The sequence below is a fragment of the Ictidomys tridecemlineatus genome, chromosome 5 (assembly GCF_052094955.1).
Source record: "Ictidomys tridecemlineatus isolate mIctTri1 chromosome 5, mIctTri1.hap1, whole genome shotgun sequence".
NCBI classification, from domain to species: Eukaryota; Metazoa; Chordata; class Mammalia; order Rodentia; family Sciuridae; genus Ictidomys; species Ictidomys tridecemlineatus.
This window is the reverse complement of record NC_135481.1, coordinates 149,205,712-149,219,825: the sequence shown is the minus strand read 5'-3', so window position 1 is coordinate 149,219,825 and position 14,114 is coordinate 149,205,712. Positions and strand designations below refer to the sequence as shown.

Here is a 14,114-nt window from a genome sequence, read left to right as displayed (position 1 = left end):
CCATAAATCATTTTACTTGGCTGTGGCTCTTAGCATCTCCCCCCTTCTGTTTAATTAAGCAACAAGCAATGTGGCTAGGGACCGTGCCTGTTAGGTTTGTCCAATTTAACATACGGTTCTTACCTTTCATCGGATGAACTGACCTCTAGGCATCAGCCTCCTGTCTTAGGTTGATACCACTGTAATTGGATCATACCCATCACTGACTACCGGTCCAGCATATAGCCATACTTGTGGATAGGCCTATGCACCAGTGGGGGGGGGGGTGAGGTTCTTTGCCTCACCTCTGTTGGCCCCCAAAATTAGACCATCACTAGTAGAAGGGAGGAGGATACAGAAATACCACGACACCAAGCCAATTGATGGCTCCTTAGGAAAAATTGCATCACTGGTGACACATCAGCAAAGATACACCAGCACTACCATAAATCGCTGCATCAACAGATAGATCACAATGCATACAAGTGATACATAGTCCAGGAAAGATCTGCAAGCAGTTCAAAGCAGAGGAATCTATCAATATGTCCATTTCCTCCCAAAATAAATCGACTCCTTGAATGAGCATTATTTTTTGAGTTATTATTCATTGATGCATCAGTTTATACAGTTTGTTGTGATAACTATCAAAGAAACTGTAGTTTGGTTTCATCTTTGTCTTCACCGGCACTGGGATGAAGATAGGAATTCTGACAATGATGCTAAAAAAAAATTATGTAACATTCCAACAGGTACTAAGAAAACAATTTTTTGAACAATTTATACTGAACAGAATTATTAAATATAATGAAAAGGAAAGGTGAAAGTAAACAAACAGATCTGTTAACCTGCTTATTTGTACACATATTAAAACAATTCTCAACAGCTATTTACCCAATTTAAATTAAACCATTAAAATCACGTGAATAATAAAAAAAATTCGGATCCATTTATTCATGAGTGCTCCTCATATATGATATATGGACATACGCACATGCACACATACAGCACAAAACAGAAGTGTGCACACATAACATACACATAAGACAATAGTAAAGGCCTTGTAGCTTTACATAGGTGAAATCTCCATTGCAATGTTTAAAAACTCCACAGTCAAAAAATAAAACTGATCAGAAAAACATTAACCTAGGTCTGTATGAGCTCAAAAATAAAATAGAACTTTATGATGTGGGAAAAAGCAATAATAAAATAGATATTGAAAAAAGCATCCTGATTAATCACTGTCGCAGATGTAAGAATATCCAAGCTGGAGTTCTGGATATCAGCTGTTATGGATTTGAGTCAAATCATCTTCTTTTTGGTCTGTAGAAATTGTTTTGGTTAGTCTCTCTGGAATCTAAATCGGCTGCTGTTCTCCCTGTGGAAACACACAAACAGAACCCCAACTCCAGACAATCACTGGGTCAGGACCTTTCCATTGTCCTGTTAGAATATCCTTCCATAACAAATATTGTCCTCCATTTAGCACAGATCGACACATGTTAGCCCAATCTGCTGGCATCATGTCCAAGTTGGTAATGGATTCCACCATGCTCACAGTGAAGGGTGCTTGCGGGCCATAGGTTGTTACAGCCTCCTTTAATTGCTTCACTGTTTTGAAATCTAAAGCACGGTGAATTCGTTTCCCTCCTGTGCTCAAGTACAGGGCATGCTAATCTTTGGGGTCCTGCCTCAGGATTCGGTCCATCAACTACGGGACTTGAGGGCCACTCAGCTATAGATGAAGCTGTTGGTTGAATTACGCCCTCTGGTGATAGAACGGAGTTAGTAGCAGCCTCCTGTTGTAGCTCCCCCCCGTGATGGTTGTTTGTCTTTTAAGCTTTCTTCCTTTAAATTTTCCTCTGTCTGACTAGCTCGAGAGACCTTCTCTTTTGCTTGACCTAACATGTTTTCTACCATAGTCTGGACCTCTAACAATTTACTTAACAGTCTTTCGGTTTGTTTTTTACTAATTTCTAATCTACTATAAAGGTAACGCAACCCAATAAACCCATAAAACAAAATCAACGCAACCCATAAAACAAAATCGAAACAGAATGAAACAAAAACGGAACAAAAAATCGTTGTATCAATTTTCTCTTTCTCAGGACCAAACAACTTCAAACCTTGAGCCAACCATTTTTCCCAGTTTGCCTGAGAAAGTTCTAGGGATAGACAGCTTGAAACAAAAACAAAATAAATCAAAACAAGAACACATTGTTTTTTGAAATGGTCACCCATTCTCTCGCCTTCCCTCAGGGGCAAACAATTTTACTCACCTCCAAGCTTCAGGTGTTCCCCCACACGGGCCACCAATTGTCGCAGTCTGGCTGGGCACAAAATCACAAGCGACTCAAGCAGGAACAAACTTTATTTTTGAAACTGCCACCAATGCCCCATACACTCCCAGGACCATTGCTGACCGACCCATGGGGCTTTCTCCCAGACCCCCAACAGGAAGTCCCTCCTCCGGAATTCCCTCCTACCGCCCTTCCCCAACCAATGAGAACTCTCCAGGAGTCCTATAGCAGGCCGAGGTGGACAGCAGGAGTCCAATATCCACATGAATGCAGATCTTAACATAATCATATCATCTCAATGGCTTGCTGGCGTCACCTTTCAACCAAAAATGCCATGCATCATTTTACTTGGCTGTGGCTCTTAGCACTTCTAATCATAAAATATCATTGGGAGAAAAGGCAAGCCACTGAGTGTGTTTATATCTAAAATATTTTAAAAATTCACAATCTTTTATGGGCACCTGATAAAAGACTATATCAGAACACACATGAGGGTTCTCAGCCTTCATTAGATATTAAAGAAAAGCAAACTAAAGCAATAGTACTATACTTCTATGCAGCCAACATCAGAATCACTAAAATTATAGACTGGGAATGCCAAGGAAGCTGAGGATGGAAGCCATAAATTCTCTGATATCAGTAGAATGTGTAAATTATTTTAGCCTTTTAGCATCTAACTGTTAGGCTTTACCTTCTGGGGCTACCATACACTATGTCCCAGCAATTCCATGGGGGGAGAAACTCATGCACAAGTGCATCAGATCCATGTACCAGAAAATTCACAGCAGCATTATTCAGAAAACACGAAATTGGAAACAACACTAATGTCCATCAACAGAAGAATGGTTAAATTACATTATGATAAATATTCTTTACAGCAGTGAAATAAAACCAGCCTTCTGTGTATGCGACTCAGGTGGATTCCAGACATAAAACTCAAAGAAACAAGCAAAACAAAACGGACAAATAAAAACATACTTTATGATTCTATTTATAGTAAAAGCAAATGAAACTAATATGTGGTGTTAGGTTCGCGGTTGCCTTTGGGAACAGACAAGGCTTTCAGAATAGTGTAGAATAGTGTGTGTGTGTGTGTGTGTGTGTGTGTGTGTGTATGTGTGTGTGTGTTGGACCCTCCTGGCGACAAGGTAGGTGTGTGCTTCGTCACGTGGTCGACTTCTGTCGCGCACACTTTGCTGTGTGTCCTTCTTCGGTGTGGATGTTTAAATGTCTACAGATCGCAAGTCTCTCGGCAAACCCGAGCGTAGTGGGTGCCAGCTCGGATGTGCGGGACAGTGGGGCGGTCCCAGCAGCTGCTCGAAATGTGTGACCTGGCCGCGGTCCTCACGTTGCAGCCAGAGATCCACAACCTAAGCCCAGGACAGGAATCTGAAGTCCGGGACCATTCGCTAATTCGTACGTGTCCTCGCTTCTCCCGGTTGGAGAGAGGACGGTCAGCTTTCCCTCCCACCTCAAGCTGCAGTGATGTGTAAGAAAACTCCACTTGGGTGTTTGCACTTTTTGCTTAACTTTTGGCCACAAATGCTATATATCAGGAACTCTCCAGACGCCAAACATGCCCCAGCAAAGAACCCCAAAACAGAGACGTTCTCAACACTCGCGCCAAGACCCTGCCCGCCTGGTGTTTTGAGGCTGGGCCCAGGGTGGATGTGGTTCTTTCGATTGCTTCGGCCTGGCGGTCGAGCTACGCGCGCACGCGGCGGCTGCGACTGGTGCTGCCTGGCGGCGGAGCGCGGTGCACGCTGGGACTTCTCGCTGGCGGGCGGCTGCGGGCGGGCGGCTGCGGCAAAGAAGCGGGAGACGGCAGGATGGTGAAGCTGACGGCGGAGCTGATCGAGCAAGCGGCGCAGTACACCAATGCTGTACGGGACCGCGAGCTGGACCTCCGGGGTGAGTCGGGATCAGCGGAAGGGCTCTCCCGGGCCTCAGCGCGTGGCCTTGAGGTCCGCGCCCGGCCGCGTGCGCGGTGGCTGGAGCTTGGCCCGCGAGCCTGCAGTGTGGACTCCCAGTCGGGGTTGCCTCTTGCCGTTGTTGCCCAACGATCTTGCCGTTAGGCTGCTCAGAGTCTTATGTGGTCCCGCTCCTACTCACAGGCTTGACCGTCTTAATTACTTCCTGATCCGTACTCTATTAGGCCTTGCCTGGCCCAGGTGTGCCGCAGTTTGAGCTGTTTTAGAGCCAGGAAAATAGGCTCGTTAATAGTTATAACTAGAGCAGGGTGACAATGTTGGTTCTTAGTAAATAGTTAATAGATATTGTGGATTAGATATGTTAATGACATTTGGAGGAGGAAGAAAGTTTGGTTACAAGTTAAAAAAAAAAACGGGAGTGCAGATAGCTACTTGTTAGTTTTTTAGGATACGGTCTTAGAAAGGGTGTAAAGAGCGCCTTGGCTCAAGCCGGTAATACCAGAGACTCTGGAAAGTTGTAAAGACCAAATTCTCCCGGGTAAAATAATGTGTGATCACAGTCTGAGACACCAAGGTCAGAGTGCCACTGCTGCCACCTCTGCTTTGTGCTAATATTTCTTGCTGACCGTTAGGAAATCCCGGTTCTTTTTATTTTATTGAAATTTAAATTTTTCAGTGGGCATGGTGGCAAACATCCGTAATCCCAGATACTTGGGAGACTGAGACAGGAGGGTAGCAAGTTTAGTGCCAGTCTTTGGCAACTTAATGAGACCTTTAGAAACTTAGACCTTCAGAAACTTAGAGCGTGTGTGGGGTTCCGTGATTCAATTTCCAGGACCAAGAAAGAGAAATTAAGTTTCTCAAAAAAAGGCCAAATTCAAGAGAATCTCATCAAATTTACTCTTGGCACTATTTGAACCTCTTGCAGTATCTTATTTGGATGCAGTACTTACTTTGATATAGCCTTTACGGCTCCCGACTCTGTACTTTAACCTGGTTTGTGTTTCTTTTCTTCATTTAGCACCTAATTCAGTAATTATGCCCAAATTACACATATCAGTTGAATTTGTTCACACTGTGGTTTACCAGTTGTGTATAAAATGTTGACTTTGAACTCCGAATTGGAGGTGAAGGGGAAGCTGTCATGATATCATGAGGATGTGTGGATGAGTTCTATGAATATGGCCTGTGGGAATGCAAGAGATTGAGAACTGTTCTCAAATTCTGAATAAGGCTTGGGCATTGATAATTAGCAAGTGTCAGTTTTTCTTACACAGCTTAATTAGCTCTAAAGCCTAAGAACAGTGAAATATCTTGTAAATGTTCTTATAAACATTAGTTACCAAGACTACCCAGGGTGAGTAGCCCCATCATCCTTAGTCTTGTCCTTGTTCTCAGCATTTTCAAGTCCACTTCCAGACCATAAGCTTCAGGGCACTGGGGGCTTGTGACTTTACCTCATTTATCTTCAGTAGCTTGCAGAGTGTTTGACATGGCATAGGGGATAGGTAACTATTTCCTGAATAAATGAAAGTTTTGAGGCAATTACCATGAAATACTGATACTGATTTAATGAACTTTCAAATCACATTACATTAATAACCTCTTATGTGGTTTCTCCCCCCTCCATTTTTAGGATATAAAATTCCAGTCATTGAAAATCTAGGTGCTACCTTAGACCAGTTTGATGCTATTGATTTTTCTGACAATGAGATCAGGAAGTTGGATGGTTTTCCTTTGCTAAGAAGACTGAAGACATTATTAGTGAACAACAACAGAATATGGTAAGTGTCTGCTAAGAGAGTGATATATATTTTTTCCCCCTCAAGAGTGAATGTTTTGGTGTGGCTGGAAGAAATTAATACATTCTGCCAGTTAAACCTACATATTTCTTCCTAACAAAAAAAAAACCAGTAACACTTTTTCCCATTGAGATCCAGAGATTACTTTGGCAGTGATCTAGGTTATGTGTACCTATTTAGAAATCTTATATGTTTGTATATTTGTAATCTTCCAACATACTGCTTTATACATGTTTTAGTTTCTAAAGCAGAGCAATCATATTTAAAAGGATATACAAAATCCAGTTATATTTTTCACTAATCATCTGTTTCTCTTACTTTCTACTATTTGTTTTTCTTTACAACCAATTTCTAAAATAAAACTCATTAAAATGAGATCTTTTTTGATCCTCCCTTCATCAGCTTTATGCAAATTTTATTGGGAAAGAATATGTTTTTACAAAGTCGTGAGTTGTTGTTTTTGAAGCTAGAAATAGTTCTCATGGGTTAACCATTCCCTTGTGGCATGGTTATGTCTTGTACCTGAGCTGTGAATGCAGTCACTAGTATGTCCGTGCTTCCTGAACCAAAAAAGTAGTTATGAAGCAAGCTAAATAGTTTATTCTACCTGGAATTCTCACCCTTTTTAGGTTCTTTTGGACAGTATGGCGTTGGAAAGGGATTGGGAGACTTAGGTTCTAAAATCATTCCACTCCTGTCACTGGTCTTGTGACCTTAGACAGGGCTTCCTCTTTGTGCTTCATTTCTCTTTTGTGAGATAGGATATGATGGAAGGATTTCTAAGGTTGTTCAAACTTTGAGGTCTGAGATCCTCTGAGCAAGGACAGGGATGAAATTATTAGTTTGTTAATTTTCACTTTTAATAAGAGACTTTCTGTTTTTATTTTAGCCGTATAGGTGAGGGACTTGATCAGGCTCTGCCCTGTCTGACAGAACTCATTCTCACCAACAATAGTCTTGTGGAATTGGTAAGTTGAACAGGGGGAAAAGGTATTTAGGGGCAGGGTTAAAGGTATTACAAGTTTCTTTTACACTACATGCAAAAAAAAAAATTATTTCGTAGTCTTTTTTTTTTTTTCTTTTCTCCCTGTATCTTTTTCTTAATTATTTCAGAATCTGGACCTTTTGGATTATTTTATTTTTATATGGTACCTTTTTGTTGTTACTGTTCTAGGGAGTGAACCCAGAGGAACCCAGAGCCTCATACATGCTAGGCAAACTTCCTGGGCTATAAATACCTTTTCCTATCCTGGCTTTCCTTTTGACTTTGATAAGGTATCCTGATGGAAAAAAGTTCCTAATTGAGTGTAGTCTAATATGTCAATTTTTATTGTTAGTACTTCCAATGTTTTTTTGTTGTTGTTGTTTTGTTTTTTTTTACCTTTATTTTGTTTGTTTATTTTTATGTGGTGTTGAGAATCAAACCCAGGGCCTTGCGCATGCCAGGCGAGCACGCTACCACTTGAGCCACATCCCCAGCCCCGAATGATTCCTTTTTTGAAAAGTGGCTCTGTTCCCTTGTTGCTTTTGGAAGTTGGTTCCTTGTTTTAATATGGACCTCTTCCAGATTTTGCATATCATTCTTGACCGGACCATGCTAATCCCTATATCCTTCCAGTTATCATATATGTGCTACAAAAGTAAGCACTCTCCTGTTTTTATCAGTACTTCTTTTCACTGTCCCTCTTGGCAGCCCTGTTTACTAAATTTTGATCTGTTTTTAGCAGTTTTTTCCTTAGTGTAAGGCTTTGTTCTGGAAAGGAAACAATTTTTGGTTAGTGTTTATAGAGAGAGGGCCTAGATTGCTGTAATCCATTAGACCTTCTCACAGACTTGTACTCACTATTAAAATGTTCAGATCCTGGGACTGTTGTTCTCAAACTAAGTACCTATCCAGTATAAGAGATGCCTCTGCCTTCCCTCTGCTTCTTTCTACACAAATGGTTTCACTGTGCAAGTCTTTTTTTTTTTTTAATCATTATTTTTATTTATTTATTTTTATGTGGTGTTGAGGATCGAACCCAGGGTATCATGCATGAGAGGCAAGTGCTCTACCACTGAGCCACAACCCAGCCCACATGCAAGTCTTGAAGCTTTCAAGTTGTCTGTACTTATTTCCATTGTAGGGTTCATGGGAAATATCTTCTCATCTACTTTAGTTGTCACTATTGACAATAAGTTTTTGGTTTTTCTATCCTCATTCAACTGTGGTTTATGGGACAATTTGGACAGATTCAAAAACCATCCTGCCTTCTTCCCATAATTTGGTGGGGGGTTTTCTTTGTTTTTAATTTTTCTGTTCACTTTGTGAAAAATTATTTGAAGAGATTTGGGGAAGCCTAGAATAAAGGTGCCTTTTTGCAAAGACAGTATGTTGTTCCCAGGCACTTGGGGAGGTACTTGCCAAAAAAGACCACATTACACCAAGATTCTGGATTGAGATTCCCTGGGTAAATAGCTTGCTCCAAAGTTGCATCAGCTTTAGCATTGCTTTCTTTTCAGTGTACGTCTGCTGCTGTTGACAGAGTTAATGCCAAGATTTTACAAAGCTCAAATTATAAGTATTTAAACATTTGAGATGTACTAGTATTGGGCTAGGTGCTGGGGTAGTAAGAAATAAAAGACAATGTGGATACTTTCTTCAAAATATCAAAATAGACAGCATATGGTATCAGTGTTCTTATGTGTGCTCCTTATTTTTACAGGGTGATCTGGACCCTTTGGCGTCTCTTAAATCATTGACTTATCTAAGGTATGGAAATTATTGTGTTAACAAAACTAATGAAGTACTTAAAATTACATTTGACCCTAAAACAGTCAGTCAGTAGAAAGTAGCTTTTAAAAACAAATATAGGGGCCTGGGGTTGTGGCTCAAAGGTAGAGCGCTCACCTAGCGTGCTCCCCTAGCATGTGTGAGGCACTGGGTTCAATCCTCAGCACCACGTAAAAATTTAAAAAAAAAAAAAAGATATTGTATCCAACTGTAATCTAAAAAATAAATGTTTAAAACAAACAAAAATGAGGTGCTAAGCAACTCAGACCCTGTCTCTAAATAAAATACAAAATAGGACTGGGGATGTGGCTCAGTGGTTGAGTGTCCCTGAGTTCAATCCCCGGTACTCCCTGCCAAAAAAATATAGATAGATAGATATTTCCTTAATGTAAAGAATTTTTTCTTCTTAATTTATAGATTTATTACACTGTTCAAATGGATCTCTTAAATGCTAGCCTATGAACAAGATTGGTATTGTATTGTTCTTTTTCTTGTAGCATTCTAAGAAATCCTGTAACAAATAAGAAGCATTATAGACTGTATGTGATTTATAAAGTCCCACAAGTCAGAGTACTGGATTTTCAGAAAGTAAAACTAAAAGTAAGTATTCTTTGATTGTAGGTCATTATAGAGTTTTATGCTTTTCTTTATACTTTTGTTACTGACTTTTTAAATTTCCTAATTGAGTACAATATGCCATTAGTTTGCAGTTTAAAATATGGGAAAGAAAATGTTAAGTCAGATTTTTTTTTTTCCCTCATGGCAGGATTTTAAATTAACACTCTTGTCTAACATTTGCTGTCCCATATTTGGCAAAATGTTAGAACCACGGCATTGAGTATCTGCTTAAATACATTCCCACTGAAGATTTTGATCTATTTTTGAGCAACTATTAGCATGACTTATCCCTTATTGGAAGTGGTTCTGTTTTTGCTTTCCTCCCCTTTCCTGGTTCTTTGGGGTCCCTCCTTGAAAGGAGGGGAGGGAACTTTCTTCAGGGAGCTTCACCAGAGAAGGCAAGACCACTATCTTCTTTTCATATGAAATTGGCTCTTTGGTATTTTTGCCAGCCCAGAGTATTTCAGGAGAGTTGGCTTCCATGTTTTCTGAGGAATGCATCTAAATGCAATTGGTATTCCTATTTCCATTAACTCTGTGTGTGGTGTTGCTGTAGGAGCGTCAGGAAGCAGAGAAAATGTTCAAGGGCAAACGGGGTGCACAGCTTGCAAAGGATATTGCCAGGAGAAGCAAAACGTAAGATACGGATATCCAACTTAACTCCACTTCACCTTCAGAAACACTGTCTGGCAGTTGGCCTCCTTCAAAATTAAGCCAAAAACTGTGATTAATGTGGTATTAAATTTGAGTACTGATAGTTTATGGCCATCCATGGTCCATACATTAACAGGTTAGCAGAGAATATATTTCAGTTTGCAGTCTTAATGTGAAATTTTGTACATTCTTTTTTCTCTGTAGGAAGATTAATTGGGAGGTGTTTCTGAAGGAGAGAGTTCTTGTATCAGTTTGTTAACAAAGATAAGATACTACACTGGTTGACTTACTTTCAAAAACCTTTGAAAGTAAAAGAGAAGCAACTTCCTTTGGGCAGGATTTAACAATTATGTTCTTCCCTCCTAAGTTTTAATCCAGGTGCTGGTTTGCCAACTGACAAAAAGAAAGGTGGGCCATCTCCAGGAGATGTAGAAGCAATCAAGGTAATAATGTTTTGGTATTCTAGAACTGAAGAGAGCTGAGATGTGGTTAGGACACATCATGGTATAGTGAACCAAGTTCTGAATGCTGCAGATTCCATAGTTGTTAGAATCCAGCTATATTTCTATTTGAGGAAAAACTACCTAAAAGTTATTATTTGACTTGAATTCATTGCGTCAGCCAATCAAAGTGGGAAGCATCTGTCTTTCTTGTTTTCCCAGGATGCGTTCGTCATTTTAAATAGTTAATTTCTTTGATATGCTTAATAGTTACCGAGGTTTACCTTAATTTTTTTTGTTGTTTGTTTGTTTTTTAATCGGTGCTGAGGATCAAACCCAGAGCCTCGGCCCTTGCCTTAATTTTTGCTTTCAAAGATATCTTAAATTTTAGGATATGTAGAATTATCATTCGTTCTCTTAGAAGAAGGCCTGTTTCTCTTCACTAATTTTGAAAATTTATATGATTTGCTTTTTGATTCAGTATGCCAATAAAATTCTTCCCCTGACACAGAGCTACATAATATTCCATATGAAAAGATACTGTGAGTTTCTGTAGATGTTTTCTGCATGGTTGGTACTTTATCGCAACTAATTGTCTATCTCCGTTTTCCTTTGTCTACTAGAATGCCATAGCAAATGCATCAACTCTGGCTGAAGTGGAAAGGCTGAAGGGGTTGCTGCAGTCTGGTCAGATACCTGGAAGAGAGCGCAGATCAGGTTAGGGAATGGTGTTATGTGAACTTTTACCCATATGTATAGTCGTGCTCCAGATAATGTTTTGGTCAGTGACATAGTGCATACATAGCAGTAGTCTCATAATATTATAATAGATCTGGAAAACTCGTATGCTTAGTATTTTTACTTTAGCCTTTCTATGTATAGATAACACAAATACTTACCTTTGCATTAAAGTTTCCTGTAGTATTCAGAACAGTAACATGTTATAGGTTTCTAAGCTAGGAGCAATAGGCTATGCATCATAGAATGGATATACAATAGGTGATACCATCTAGATTTGCAGGTATATTCTTTGTGCTATTCTGATTCACATAACAACAAAATCATCCAGCTATAAAGTTCTCAGAAGAATCTTTGTCATTAGGCAAAGCATGGCTGTCATATAATATAGTAGTTAGGAACACAGGTCCTAGAACCAAACAGCCTGAGACTTAAATCTTAGCCTCATCAGCTCTATCCTTGGGCAAATATGAAGTATATTCCTTCATCTTTAATAAAATCTGAGATGATAATAGTACAAGCTGTTAAAAGTTGTTGGGAGAATTAGGCCTTGTCCACACCTGTAATCCCAGTATTCAGAAGGTTAAGACAAGATACTTGTAGGTTTGAGGCCAGCCTGAGAAACTTAAAAAAACCGTTCTCAAAATTAAAAACAAGGAAAGAAAGAAGCCAGGCACTGTGGCACACACTTATAATCCCAGCAGTTCAGGAGGCTGAGGCAGGAGGATTATGAGTTCAAAATCAGCCTCAGCAACTCAGTGAGACACTTTCTTATTAAGTATTTGTGACTAAATTTTCTTTATAGCCTTGAGTCAAAACGTGTTAGAACAGATGCACTGTTGAAGTCAATACAGGAGTCTAGTTGACTGTTATTAAGGCAGAAATAATGGAAAAATACTAAATAATGTCACTAAGTGTTTTGTAGTAGAAATTACCATTTCTATAAAAATGCGAACATAAACATGTAATGGATTTACTGTTTTAATAAATTATTATTCTTTAAAATTGTTTTAATTTCTGATACCTATCAACAGATGTAATCAACATAAACAAAAGGTTTTTTTATGTCCTCACCCTAAAAGTTTAAGAACTGCTGAACTAGAGAGAGGCAGCAGGACATTCTAGGCAGAGGAGACTGCCCTGCCAGAATCCGTGTAGAAAGGTACACTTGAACTGAGAAAGGGCCAGAGTGAATGAGGCTCACATCTCTGAGAGGATGTGGCCTGATGAGCTGACAGAACCACATAGACGCTGCAGGTTGTGTGATATATGGTGGAAATCTGTGGAGCCTTTTGAGCTTAGATGATGACAGATTGGGAAGTAAGAAAACTCCTTATTGTACTAGGGGTGAGAGGCTGAGTGAGACAGGAGGATTGCAAGTTGGAGACCAGCCTCAGCAACTTAGCAAGACCCTATCTTGAAAAGGACTAGGGATGTGACTCAGTAATGAAGCGGCCCTAGGTTTAATCCCCAGTGCCAAAAAATAATGTGTATTGTGATTATAGTGTGTCAGAGTTGTTGCATTGATTTGCTGCCATCCCCAAACCCCTCCCTGGGATGTTTCAGTTAAGTCTTGGCTATCTTAGGATATAAGCATAATCAAAAGCACAGTTCAGATATCGAGTATGGTGCTCCATTGCTTGATTTGCTAGATCTCAGTGGGCCCAGGCTTCCAAGTAGGACTAATGAAGCCATTCCTTCTTTGTAGTTTTACATCTAGAAATCTGGTATTTGGATCCAACTGTAGAAGCAATAGACTTAAACATTATTTTCTTTTTTTTTTTTTAATATATTGACCAAAAAATCTGCCATATATTGTTGAACAAGTGGTTTGTTGTTGCCATATTTCCCTTAGAGACAGTAAAGTCATTGACTATTCCTGGATCTGGCAAGTAGTGAATGCCCAAATGCTTTTTGAGTATATCTAGTTTCTTTGCCCATAGTAGTAGCAAGAATGAAACACATGCATATAATCTTTTTGTTTTCGCAAAAAAAAAAAAAAATGAACTAACTGTCAACTACAATGGGAGGCAATAGTTTTGACTTTAGTTAGACCCTTTGTGACCCTTTTCCTTGGAAATCGATCATCCTTTCCAGTATCTGCCAAAGACTGTTTGACCCTGGACTATAAGCTCCTTAAAAATGGGCTGCTCCAGGTCTTTTTGTGCCTAGTCCTCCAGTGCCTGATATACAGTAGCCACAGAATGGGCACTCACCTACTAAGCAAACATTCTCTCAAACTGATGTGGCTTTTTTTTTTTTTTCTTTCTTTTCAGGGCCCACTGATGATGGTGAAGAAGAAATGGAAGAAGACACAGTCACAAACGGGTCCTGAGCAAGGTGGTGGATGTCTACTAATAGGCAGTCTTGGGACAAATCTACTTTTTGAACATGGAATAATAGCCTTGTTTGTGTCAGCAAAGTGGAATCTCACCATTGTTGAAACGTTTTAAACTGCTGCCCATAATTTTGTATTATAAATTTTGAAGTCTAAATGTCAGTTTTTTACAAATGGTAAAAAATAAAGGCCACTCACTGTGCTGCCGAATTGCTTGTCATTGTGGTGTATTTGCACTGAGGTGAAAGGACAGATTTTTTTAAGTTGGAAGTTCAGGACAATGGTGTTTGTAGGTAGGCATCCCCATTATCTGTGAAATGTTTACATTTTCAGATTTTTCCTAAAGGCTTTAGGATTCACACAAATCGGCATCTTTTGACCTTTTTAATTAAACTTATCTGTAAATATCATACAAATAAATAAATTGATTTGAAATATTGCTGTGGGGAATATGACAGGAACCTGTAGTATGTGGTAGGGGGAGAATCTTGGCTTCCCGAATGGCAGGATAAGTCATGCTTCCTCAGCTTCTGGACACTACAAC

General features: G+C 39.6%; 1 protein-coding gene across 1 annotated transcript; it reads left to right on the top strand.

Annotated features, from left to right (window-relative positions):
* Positions 1 to 4,027: 4,027 nt before the first annotated feature.
* On the top strand, positions 4,028 to 13,780 carry Snrpa1 (small nuclear ribonucleoprotein polypeptide A'). The gene is made up of 9 exons (XM_005320078.5): positions 4,028 to 4,187; positions 5,844 to 5,991; positions 6,899 to 6,977; positions 8,715 to 8,761; positions 9,280 to 9,382; positions 9,957 to 10,036; positions 10,422 to 10,497; positions 11,118 to 11,211; positions 13,509 to 13,780. The coding sequence occupies exons 1-9, from the start codon at positions 4,106 to 4,108 to the stop codon at positions 13,565 to 13,567; spliced, it is 768 nt and encodes a 255-aa protein (XP_005320135.1). The 5' UTR covers positions 4,028 to 4,105; the 3' UTR covers positions 13,568 to 13,780.
* Positions 13,781 to 14,114: the final 334 nt, after the last annotated feature.